Below are 13,714 nucleotides of genomic sequence, written 5' to 3' on the forward strand. Positions count from 1 at the left end.
CGATCCGCTAAGGGACATATAATATTTTTTTGAGTGTTCTAGCTTTAAGCCGTCTTTATCATCTATTCTTATTATAATTTCTTATTGATTATCAAATAAATATACGTTCTCCAATCGCTGATAGTTTTTCATTATCATCGCTAATATAGCGAACCCTCTAAATCATACATCCGTACTTGCGTATCAGGAGGTCGGGCGGCGAATCGAAGAGCTGACTCGCAGTATCTACGAGATCGACCCATACTTCGCGCTTGGCGAGGACCCCGCTGACACGCTGGCCATGCTTGTGTGTAGTGCGGACCACGCACGCGCCAATCGCGAGCGCCGTCCTGCGACGCTGGCGCCCCCTGAGCCCAGCCTGGGCGCTTGGCAGCCGGGCACCACCTACGCCGAGATAGTCAAAGGCCATGGATCTCGATCTGCTTCTCCTGCAATGCACAGAATGCAATATGACATAAAAGTGTCGAGAGACACTAGTCCTGAAATTCAAAGTGAAACTATTAGTGATGTGCAAATATTTCCGGCTGAAATAGTCGAACCTAGTGAGCCGAGCGTCCTAAGTGAATGTGTAGTTAGTGAGTGCGAAACTTTCCCAAGTGACGCAAATGTTTATTATGATAGTGAAATACCTTATTATACTGAGCAACAAAACAAATATGAAGAAAGTGAAGTTCAAGTATCTAATATTTTTCAAAGTGATGATACCATTATGGATCTGTCTACTGATTTAAGTCCGATTGATCGCTCAGAGAGATCGATTAGCCCGTCTGTGAAATATCGATCTCAAGATTTATCTTACGCTGAAATTCTTGCGCTAGGTTTGCGAAAACAAGTGAAAACTCAAACTATAACATCATTACCGAAACCACAAGTGGCACAAGTGGAAATGGTAAAAGAAATTGTTGTTGAAGTCCAAAAATCTTCTCCAGTTAATGATTTTAAAATACAATCCAAAGATACAATAAAATTAAAATCAGATAAAATTGAAAGACCTTCTCAACGAAGTCGTTCTCGAGATATGCCGAGGCAACGTAGAGCACCAGAAAAAAGGTCAACAAAAGCTCACGATATGCAGACTCTAAAAAAGAAAAAGATTACAAAAAAAGCCATAGAAGTACTTGATTTCGAAGATAATATTGAATTAATTGAAGCTGAGAAATCCTCCCCAAAAATGGTCCCCGGAACTATTGTTACTGATATACCTGATAAGACAGTTAATGAAGAGAAAAATAAAATAATTCAACATGGACACATTTCTGAAAAGATAATTGATGTTGACAATTCGAATTCAGAAATTGTAGAATTAGAGCAAAGAAAATCTAAAAAGAAACATAAAACAAAAAAACCAAAGAGCTCAGAAGATGAAATAGAAAGAGCTCTTAAAGAAATTGAGGAATCAAATAAGCATAAAAAGAAAAAAATCAAAGATTCAACAGAAAAGAATAAAGACATTGCATCAGATAATTTACAATGCAAAACTCTTTTTGAACCTGTAGATTTCGGAGCAGAGACTAAGGAATCGGACACCGTGGCAAAGAATAAGAAAAAGAAAGCTCACAAAAAAAATCAGGACAAGCTAAATAAACCTGAGACTCATGATGTTGAAATATCAGATAAAAGCTCCATACAAAATGTGGAACAACAAGAGATCGATGTATTATGTAAAAATGTTAGTACTGTAATAAAAGCTTCTTCAGAAGAAATGACGAACGAGATTTTGGAAATAAAAAGTATCTCTCCTATTGAAAACGAAGCTATAAGTACTCAAATTGTTGAAAAACTACAAGTTACAGAAGATATTTCATCTAAAATTGCGTTGAATGATATGATTTTATGTACAGAAGATAATGCAGTACCAATAACTGAACTTACATTGACAAAACAAAAAAAGAAAAGGAAAACTAAGAAACATGAAGGCGTTTCATGTGAAGATAAAAATAAACCAGAAACATATGTGAATAAAAGTGACGATTGCTTCATTGAAAATGTTGATAATCAGGAAATATCTAAAATGTCTGGGTTGAAATCAGAAACTGTTGAAAAAGATATTGACTTAATAAAAGAAAAAGATAAACCTACTAATATCATTACCTGTGCTAACGAAAAAGTAAATGAATCTAAAAAGAAGTCAAAATCTAAAAAAGCTTCACTTAAAGACAAACAATTTTTGGTAATTGAAAAACATTTAAAAGACAATCAAGATACAGAGACTAGTACAAATGAATATGGTACAGATACTAAATCCAAAAATCTATCAAAGTCTTCAAGTGACGACAGTAGTACCTTGCTTAAAAAAATTGAATCAAGTGATAGTTTGAATATTGAAGATGAAGACAAACCCATTCTAGTACAAGAAACTAAAGCAGCACTTATAAATCCCACAAATAAATTGAGCATTGTATCTAAAAAATCAACTTTAGAGAGTAAATCTACAAATAATCCTTCAGATGCTCTAAATACTAATATTATAACAATGGACTGGAATACATTAATGGAAGATGAGAATATTACTTTTGAACCATTGACTATAACAGAAGGAGAGCCACCTGCAAGCGATAGTCCAAAACAAAGAGCATCTGAAGTTTTAATTATTCAAGGTTCTACTGAAGGACTCAAAACTGAAGAAGATAATGAAATTGATATTGATGTTGTTTGTGAGAAAGTACAAGATATAAGTGATTCAATAACTGTTCAATCTGTTGCAAGTCCTTTAAATGAACAAAATAATAATGATAAGTTTTTTTCAACGGAAACTCACAAGGAACGCTCGATGAATGTAGTAGAAGAAATAACTCACTATAAAATCGCTGATCAAGATCAGGAGACACGAAAAATATATTTGATAACGCACGAAGAAAAAAAATTACCGCCAATTAGGACTGTCAAAGTTTTTAACAGTAAATCTAATTCAATAGAAGAGACATCTCTAAGAAACTCTGAAAATGAATCAATCGAAATAATTGATGCAAAAGATAATATTATTTCTGATAACAACGCTGACTTTCATATAAAGAAGAAAATTGAGGATTCTCATAGTAAAAGTGTCCTTGAATTTGAAAAAAGTAATGAAAGTGTTGAAGGGCTAAGCGTTACAGTAGAGCCTATAAATATTGTACAAAGTGATGCACAAACTTCCACTGGCCACATTAGTGAAGTAAATAAGGACAAAGATCTGATATCTTGCAATATAGGAGTAGTAAGAGATTCAAGTAGTCACAATCTGGAAGACGGTTTATTAAAAGAATTGGAAGGAAGTGTTGGTAGTGTTGGTGGCGATGACATTCTTGAACAAGCTATATTTGGATCTGTTCAAGAGAGAAAGCGACCGATAGTGAAATCCAAGTATGTTCCATACCAAGAACTTTTTGAAGAAATAAAATCATATGCAATAGGCGTCAATTTTGAACAGTTAGATAATGACTACTACAACTTCATATCAAATCAACGGCATATTGAAGAATCACCTCAGCTAGGTACAGAAGATAAAACATTGCCTGATGTTTGTCATATTATCAAGCAACTTGATAAAGTAGAACTACAAACTATGAGTGACGTTGAGCATCGTGCTGAAAATGTTAACTCGAGCGAAGTAAATCCAAATTTACAATCATCAAAATATTTACTAAACTCAAGCGAAGAAGAATTTATAAATTCATGTAGTAAGCCTGAAATTTCTAAGGAAGTGTGGTCATTTGAAAAAGAAAATATGATTTCATGTTATCAAGATTTGCAAGATTCAGAACGGAGATATGGCATTCTAATGACGTCCAAATTTTTGAATGAATCTGGCGAATTATCAAGTGCTAATTGTATAAACAGTTTTAGGGACGATACAAAAACCGAGATAAATCAAGACAATTTAAAACAACCTGCTTATGAAATTGTAGATTTTAAAGAAGATATTCCACCAAGGATAAATGTACAAACTCAAAGTACAAAGAAATATGAAAACCTATATGAACAGATAAATTATAATTATCAAAATATCACTGATGCTGAAAATATTTTAGGTACCATTAATACAAAAAAATCGAGCATTACAAGTGAGTCTGTACAACTCTCAGTACAGAATTCATATGAAGATGTTAATGATCACATGAATCGAAAAGACAATATATTCGTTAGTCAACAATTATTAACATCCAAAAGTAGTACTTCTTCGTTATCAACCGACGACTTCGAAAACAGAACAAAAAGTACATTGAAGAACGATGTTAACGTATTGACTGGTACATTTGAAATACCTAAGCACAATTACCAAGATATAACCGATGCTGAAAGTTTGTTTGCTTTAACAAAAGTTGAAAAAACATCGAAGGAGAAAATCTCAAATCAATGCGTGAATGACCAACCTAATCAAAATTATCAAGAAATATTATCGGCCGAAAAGCTTTTTGGCGTTCTTAAAACTCGTGAACTTGTAGAAACGCCATTCCAAGATCATGATTATCAGCGTCGGCTTGATATACAGAAATATGATAAAATTGATGCCGAAAAACAGAAATCTGACCAACATAAAAATATATTTATACAAGGCGAAAAATTCAGTAGAAATTATTTATACATCGACTCCCCGAGACAAAACTATCAAGATTTAGTAGATGCTGAAAAAATACTAGCTAATAACCAAACACATAAAACTAAAATGAAACCTGAACTTTATAATATTGATGATAAAATAAGTACAACAGCGTCCACAGTTAATGAAACACATTGTGACACCAATATGGAAACTCTTTCATATCATGAAATATATGATGCTGAAAAAACATTTGCCCTTACACGAAATTCCATGAAAGAGACCACGTGTGCCAATCTTAAAGAATTAAATAAATGCAGTAAACTAGTTGATAGCGAATTGTCACCATTAATGGATGCAGATATCAGTCAAATAATTGAAGAGAAAAACAATAAAGTTATATCGGAACAAATTGCTGATAAGACAGAAGATATTAACTTGAAAGTGAAAACTGACACGGCATTAAATTCTGAAATTTCACAAAACGTTCAAAAAGATGAAGAGCCATTAACAGGGGTCGAAACTAAAATTGAAGATACTATACTTGCAGTGACAATACAAGAAAAAGTTATGCCTGAAAAGACTGAAATTGAATATACAATAGACTTAATCAGTCAAGAAATTTCTTCAGCAACATCAGGAGAAAATATTGATTCCACCTGTGAAAAACTAGAAGATCAATCGAGTAACATTTACCCATATGATACGGAGATAATAATAAAAAATGAACCAACTTCCATTTTTGATAAAATTTCTGAATTAGAAACTACAGATATAAGAGAATCACTTGTGTCATTAGTGTATGAAACTGAAACAGTAGATAAAATTGACGAATTATCTAGCGATATGAAATCAACTGAAAATGAAATGAACTTGGATGTAACTGAAGAAGAGCATGATGAGTTCGTAGTCATTCAAATTGTACAAGAGGACTCAAGACAGCCGAAATGCGAATCAATGAGTGAAAATGCTTGTATTATTCAATCTTCGTCTATCGATTCGTCTATCGATCTAGTCGAAGAACCTAATAAAATAACGGATGAAAAAATTGAGAACTTGATTTATAGTTCTAAAATAAGTGAAAATGAGAAAAAATCTGAAGTATCTAATATTATAAACCCAGATTTATGTAAAAAATCTAGAGAAATAGTAAAATTCGAAGAAGACTTTGAAATAATCACTAGTATACCCAGTATAGGAAGTGAGGTACAATTAGAGGAGATGTCTCCAAACAGCGTTCCAAAGTCCATTGAGCCTGAATCTATCTCGGCGGCGTTTATTAATATGGAAAAAATAAGTTTACTTTCGAAAATCGTCACTGAACCTGTTGATACGCAAAAACCAATAATTGACCAAAAAAATAAAGATCTTGTATTAACAAATATTACGCCAGAGTCTGACAATGAGATCCAAACTAAAAATACTAATACTACATACGAAGAAAAAGATATTGCAGATGCACGAAACAAACTAACCCGTCCTGAAAAATCTCCTATTCATAGTTTGCATGATTTGCTTCCTGAAATAGATTCTATTCCTGAATTTAAGCCATCCTATTCAAGTACAATTTTGTATTCTAATTTATCAGCTGATGCACCTGAATTTACACCTTCCTATATGTATCGTAATCTTGTTCCTGGTAAAGATATAACTAGTGACGTAGATTCTGATACGAAAAATAAAGACAACACTGAAGAAAATGTTAAAACAATAGAATGTATAATGCTAAAACATGAAAATGTACCTAAAACGATGTCTTATTCAGCAGCATTGGGTAGGCACCAAACAGAACCAACAGAATTACAATTAAGTGTTACAGAAAAAGAAGAGCTTCAGGAATCCACTGTTATTTTAACTCAAAACGTGCAAGAAACACATGTTGAAAGTAAATCAAAACGTAATAAGAAAAAAAAGAAAGAACATGACAAAAAAGAAACAACAGTGTGTAGTCAAAGTCTTAATAAAGAACAAGATATTCCTATAGATCATATCCCCATGGAACCCTTAAACATTTGGGCTAAAGCTGCAGAAGATGGCAAATCGTATGCCGAAGTTCTTGCAGAAGGATTAGTAGCGCTGGAACAAAAAGATACAGGCCCAATTGAGTCTATTATTTTAAAAACTGATGAAATTGGTTTTATGAAAACAGCCGTAGAAGACATTGTAACATTACATGAACCAGAGATAAGTAACGAAAAACAGGATGAAAATTCCAGCTCGTGGGCTAAAATTGTGGCTAGTAATAGACCTTCACCTGAAAGAGTAAATAAATTAAATAAAATTCAAAGTGAAGTACACAATCCCCTGCATAAAGCTCCTGTAATTTTAGTAAATGAGTCTGATGTTGATGTACCCAAATTAGATATACTTGTTGATGCAGAGGGTTTTATAACAGTGGACAGAAATCGCCGATCAAGATCGAGGTCTAGGGAAACTCGTTCTGCGTCAGTATCACAAATGGCACCTAATAGTGATGTAGCACGTGACAAATCTGAAAATAGATTCGACGCCCTTACTTATACTTTAAAACCAGAAAGGGATCTTGAATCTATACCAAGTAGTTTATCAGATGAAGAAAAAGAATCTGTTAAAAAAGGAAGAAAAAGTCGCCATTCTAAATCTAAAGAAAAGGAAATTCCGCTTAAATCTATAGCTATAGGCGCAAGTACATCAGATGAAGAAAAACCACCTCTAAAAAAAGACAAAAAGAAAAGATCTTCTAAATCAAAGGATAAAACAAGTAAACCAGCAGAAAAAATAATTCCTATAGTAAATGAGACAAAAGAAAAAGTAGAAAATTATGAACAAGAAATAAAGGAAATTCAGAAGAAAAGCAAGAAAAAGAAAAAAGACAGAAAATCTGACACGGAGTCTAAAAAATTAACTGACACTTCTACCGTAGAATTAACATCATCGGAACATGAGAATGTTGAAGTTAGAAGTGAAATGTCAAAAAATATCTATAAAACACCGTTGTCCACACCTGAATCATTACATACCCCGGTTAAAGATAGATTCTTTTCAGAGGCACAATATTGGAAAGTAGATCCTAGTGAACTCAATATATTAGATAGCGCGACTGACGTAATGACCGTTGAAATTCTTGAATCTAACGCAGAAGAATCGAATTATAACATAAGGAACAAAGAGATCTTACAATCCAATGTCATTGAAAATCCCAATAAAAAATCTGAAGATTTTAATGACGTAGTTATAACCAAAGTAGAAGAAAATATGTATATTCCTATTGACAAAATTTCCGATGACCAATCTCTTGAGAATAAAATTGCAGATATTCAAAGAGAAATCGAGGAATTATTGTTACCTGAAAATGATAACTCTACTGCAAGTGACGAAATTCCATTTGAACTCACGGAAACAAACGTCGTAGTTGAAGAATTGCAGGATGAAATATTTGATATTACTCCATCACTTGCTTCACCAGAGTGCGATGAATCGACGTCACATCAACCGTCTAGCAATTACAAATCTAAGGCAGAAGAGCATTCTCTTCATATCAGTAAACATAAAAATAGAGACTATACTCAAGCTCTTTTAGAAGATACAAAGATAGAGAAGAATGTCATACAAAAAAGTTTAGACAGTACTCTGCAAAACGCGTTGACTGATGAGTATCTTAATAAAATAGAAGTCAAACCTATTGAAGAAGAAGTACTCCAAAAAACAGATATTGAAATACAAAATATATCTCATACATCCATAAATAATTCTGTACCTTTAACTACTAACATTATTCCCCAAGTCATTACTAACAATCTGACAGATTTAAAATCTGACGCTTTTTGGTGTAATAAATTTGTAACGGATGACGCTGAAAAAATATTAGGTGAACAAAACTCTAACGATGTAAAGGTACAAACAGATACAAATACGGTTTCTCTCGAAAATAATCATAAACTGGAATCAAATCTTAAATACGATCAATCTTTTTGGCCTGAAAAGCATCTATATCATGATGCTGAATGTCAATACTTCATGTTATTAGCAAACAAAACAAAAACTATCGTAAATTCTCAAACCGAAATATTACCGAATAATCAAAATGACAAAGACCGAGATCCTGATGGTAGATCAGGCCACTCATCTGATGCGGAGGCAATGGATCCGCGTCAGTCGAATGGCTCACCTTTCGATTCTAATTATATTTCTATGGATCTTCCGGGCGGTATCTGTAGTTGGAAAGATCATAGTTCATATTTAAGCTTAGAAACACCTAGTGATTCCTTGACGGGCCCCATAAGCGAGGAAACGCCTCGTCTCGACGTCGACATACCAGAGGATAAACTAACAACCCTTTCCCTAGAACCCGTTTCTGTCCCCACACCTAAGCAGGAGGAGAGTGCAGAAGAACGGATACTGAAGACAGCCAAGGTGACTGAACTACAGTCGTATTGTAAAACATTATATTTTATAATTTATGTTTGGCATGATATTCTCATAAAATTTTTAATTTTACTTATCACAAGAATTTGTATCGTTTATTGTCGTCTACTAAATCGGCCGATCGTCTTGTAGTAACAATGTTTTGTTGTCCCTAGTGTCCCCTTTCAATTATCGCTTATAGAATAACCCAAATGCATTTTATAGTAGTTTATAGATTTTAACATCACTTGTATAACAAATCTAGTCGTGTCTAGTCAAAATAGTCATTGGTATTTATTGATTTTATGTAATGAAATAAATGTTTTATTAAAAGTTGTGCAAATATTGTTTTATTTTCGTTATTGATTTAACTTTAGTACCCTGAAAATAAAATAATGTCAAAATGTTGATATCTACAAGACGAACGATAGCAACGACGCTTTCATTATATTTTAGATGCTTTCTTTTGGGCTTAAAATCTTTAAATCAAAATACAGATTCCGAATTGGACGGTAGCCAGTAACTATTTTAAAGTAATAATAGTTCACGATTTAGTTCAGTAGATGTCGATGAATGGTATGCATCAATTACTCAGCGTAATAAAGAAACAATGCAAAGGTATTCATCAATTTGATACTTTTGTAGGTCTTTTAATCTTATTTTTTTGTTGGTGGTTTTTTTGTATCTGAATGTAGCTATTTGTGGATGTTTAATGATGCATATTTGTGATTGAAGTATATTTTTTGGTTAGATGTACGAATGTTTAATGACATGAACTTTTTATCAAGTAATTTTGGTTTTTAATTGTTAAGCAATATTTTTTATACGTATCTATATAGCCCTGTTTAGTATGTTTTCAGTTTTAAGCCTAAATGTGTATATTTAACAAACTGATTCCCACGAATGCAAAATTGTGAACAAAGCATGTCATGCCAAAAATTTACAATTAATATAAATTATTTTCTCATTGTTGTTTTCGATGTTGTCTAGAATAAACCAATCTTGGGAATATCTTCTACATTGAGCTAAATAAATCTTTTTTTATTTTGATTATTGGTTAAATTTTGGTTTGATTTTAATTTTAGCGTAATAAATATGCTTTATTCCTGATATTGGTTTAAATGTTTGCATATTAAAGAATGCTATTTTTTACTTTTTACCCTTTTATCCAGTGCTTGCTTCATATCAATGTGAAAAAAGATAAAGTTTCGAAAAAAAATGTTAAATTGAAATCTATTTTCGCATTGACTCTACCATCGATCGTGCATTATGTGTGGCTAATATAGAGGTGTGTTCTCAGGATGACTTATCTAACGATATTGAAACGCTGCTTGAGGAAGTCAAAATAGTCCAAGCTAATCTCTCAGATCTGCCAGATGAAAGTCTCGACGCAATGGAGGCGGGACTTAGGGTAAGTGCCATTTAATCATTGTAAATAACATATCAACCTATCCAAAGCCAACATCAACTGAAATAGTGTTCATTTAACCCGAGCAAATACATTGTAGAATTAATAGATTCATTTTGGTATAATAGCTGTAACTGATAATGAATAAAGGCAAACAAATTTTAATTTGCCATGATATTTATTTATCTTATTCTTGTCTCATTGCCCTAACAATATTGGTGAATAAATATTTTCAGCGAAATCTGTATAGTTTATTTTAATATAGGACAACTTTCTGAAATGCTCACTAGGTACCTAGCTACACTATTCTGGGACTTGCTATTTGAGTCTTCTCCTCAAACGTTTCTCACTGTTTTGTTGCAATAGCTTCATAATATTTTAAATAATAATAAAATATAACCCGTTGTGGCGCAACATCACAGCATCTGATTGTAAGCGTGATGGTTATTGGTTCTATTCCCGCGAGAGGGGAGGGGGGAATTATTTTTTTCATTTCCTCGCTCTCGTAACAAGACAACTCGCGGCCGTTGGTTTCACCACTCAACATGTCAATGTCTTGAGAATTCCATCTACTTGTCCCGCTATAAGCGGAACCCAGCGTGAAGCAAAAAAAATACGGATATTATATTTTGTCATCCTTTTTTATGAGTTAGGCTTTATCCTGAATTCGTACTTAATTGTACTTAACGAAAACGATAATATTTTAATGGACACTAAAATTATAATAATCGTGAATAATATTGTTACACTCAAATGCATTTTACCCATGAATGATGTCATCGTACACACACCGGTTACGACAGCGATAAATATATGAATGTTATGTTTGGCACAACTCAGTAGGACACTGGTTCTCGGCACTTCCAACGAGCACCCGAATCGAAACGAAAAATCGAAATTTATTACGATTTGATTTTGCAAATCGATAATAAAACGCGAGTGATATAGAAAAGTCGGTGGAATAATTTCCGTGGATTCAGTGTTGTTTATGTAAAAATATTGTGAGTAAACTCAACAATCTTTAAAGTCTAAAAATTAATATATTTAATAATTGTAATAATTAAGGACTCTTTTCAGTTAAATAATCGGTCACTTAAATACAAAGAGTCCTTACGAAATTATTAATTTTATATGAACAAAGCGTTTTTTTATCTGATGGATTTTGTTTTTATTAGAATGGATTGAATGGAAAATAATAGAAGCCATCAAGAAAAATATAAATTTACAATTAATTGGTCCTCATTGACAGAAGACGTTAAATGATTGTTGAATTATTTTATAGTAACCGTTATTTTGGATTTAACACTTGAATTATGTTAGATACATGATTCTTCTTACTATTTACAAATAAAATGAAAGAAAAGAAATCGCTTATTGTATTAAATGTTATATTTATATTTTAGTCTTATAAAGAAAATATTTTTAATATATGTATGTCGCTTGAATATTAATGGCAAGTCGCACCAGTCTTCTGTAAGAAGTTACTTATTAATAACTATAGTTTGAGTAGACATTATTGTATGAGTCAGAGTCAGCTTCACGCTATATCCCGCACACAGCAGGGTAGGCAGAGGGAACCTAGTGTTACGACACTCCGTATCCTATTTTTTCGCTGAGTATATATAGCCGAATATAAGCCTGGAGGTGCTCGGATACTGGAGGCGATCGGTAATGCATATTTAAAAAGAGCTCCTCTCCTTGCAACACCATGCTAAGAACTTCACTTCTCATTTTTAAATGTCTGTAATAATAAAAAATCAATAGATGACTAAACATATATCATGACGTCATAAACATTATATAGCAAGACTAGTTCAAGGAAATGGGTTTACAATTAGTATTGTAGCGCTGTTTAAGAGAATAATGGCTCATAAAAGAATGGATGTGTCGTCACAGATAAAGTTAGATCGGTACCATTCTAGTCATTTGACAAAAATAAATTGAAACTACCGTGGAACATTTAGTATTTAGCAATTATATCCTGCATATACACAAACGTGCGACTGAAAACGCGATGGTTATGGGTTCAATTTCCAATCCAATGGGAACCAAGTGTCTTACCATTAGGTTACACTTGACAATTTTTCTGCAGGGTTGCTACCTGCGGAATACAGCATAAAAATGGCATATAGCAGGATAAGCAGCGAGAACCTCGCGTCATAAAACTGTTTCTTACTTTCCGCCCGATTTCAAGACATTGCCTGTTAAGTCGCGTAACTGCGCTATACTTGGTCTTAAACAAAGTATCGCGGTAAAATAAGGTTAATACTTCCCTCCTAGTAGTTCTTCTGTGCCATAGTGGCTTTAAATAATTATTTCTATAAACAGCATTTGACACAAAAGCTAAAGGACGCTAGTTACAGATTTTATTAAGTTCCCATGCATAAGAGTAGCTAAAAATAAATATTGCAACACTATGCTTATATTAGGGACTATGTTTATATAAGATTCTACTGATGATTAATTTTTGTTATGAACGTTGTATGTTATAATAATAATATAAATTAAATTTGAGGCCAGGCACAATGTGTGATATAGTCTAGAAAATATAAAATAATTATTGTCAGGAAATAAGCTCTATTACAAAATTTTGCTCAGGTAATAGTTATATGTAAATTGAATTAGCGATGATGACTTCTAAATTGAGAAGATGCCTAACGTTATCAGATTCTTTATAAGAACAATTTCTTTATAAGAAATTTTCCAAATATATTTAATAATATTTATTATAAATAAAGTAAGCACCATATAAGTCCATTTAATTCGTGAAGGAGCATACTTTGTGTTCTAGTTAAAGCTGATATACATTAAGGGACTCAAGTAAATATACATTGACATTGAAGTTAAGTAAATGAAGAGTAACATTGCTTATGTTTCATTATTTCAGGAGGGCATATCAATTCTAGTCAAGTGTGAAGAGGCAGCAAGTTTGTTGGAACAGAAAATAATGGACTTCCGACAAGAATCTGAAGTACAAGCTTTATTGAAAGAGCTGGTGATGATTAAAGCAAGAATTTCAAAATTACTTAGCCAAGCACGTCACGGTCTTACCACAATCCAGGTAAGCAAGGTAACTTTAATTTCAAATTTTCATTAAAAATTAAAATCAATACAAAAAACATATTTAAGGTTCCGTACCTTACAAGGAAAAAACACAGAATTTTTATGGAAACGCTTTGTTGTCCGTCTGTCAAGATCATTTATCTTGGGATCGCGTGGAGATGTCAAACTGATATGAATACCAAATATTCAGCAAGGCAATGCAGCAAGCATTTATACATCACTGTTGCTGCATGTATGAAATTCGCCGCGTAATCCAAATCTGTATGGAGGCATAGACGCCTGTCTCGTTGACCTACAGTTATAAAATTTCGCACGAAGTACCTACTTACAATATGAATAAA

At 32.8% G+C, this 13,714-nt stretch overlaps 1 protein-coding gene across 6 annotated transcripts in view; it reads left to right on the forward strand.

Annotated features, from left to right (window-relative positions):
* Positions 1-13,714, forward strand: part of Msp300 (Muscle-specific protein 300 kDa) — a 136,533-nt gene that overhangs the window by 87,276 nt on the left and 35,543 nt on the right. For 4 of the 6 annotated variants that reach the window (XM_085203521.1, XM_085203520.1, XM_085203523.1 and 1 more), the window contains 3 exons: positions 188-8,911; positions 10,203-10,313; positions 13,198-13,380. In XM_085203521.1, the coding sequence (XP_085059647.1) occupies positions 188-8,911; positions 10,203-10,313; positions 13,198-13,380 (9,018 nt within the window). The remainder of the gene's footprint in view (positions 1-187; positions 8,912-10,202; positions 10,314-13,197; positions 13,381-13,714) is intronic. The other 2 variants (XM_085203524.1, XM_085203525.1) reach the window with 1 other exon arrangement.

This window comes from Heliconius melpomene, chromosome 19, assembly GCF_056956725.1.
Source record: "Heliconius melpomene rosina isolate 202511_hmr_F chromosome 19, ASM5695672v1, whole genome shotgun sequence".
NCBI lineage: Eukaryota > Metazoa > Arthropoda > Insecta > Lepidoptera > Nymphalidae > Heliconius > Heliconius melpomene.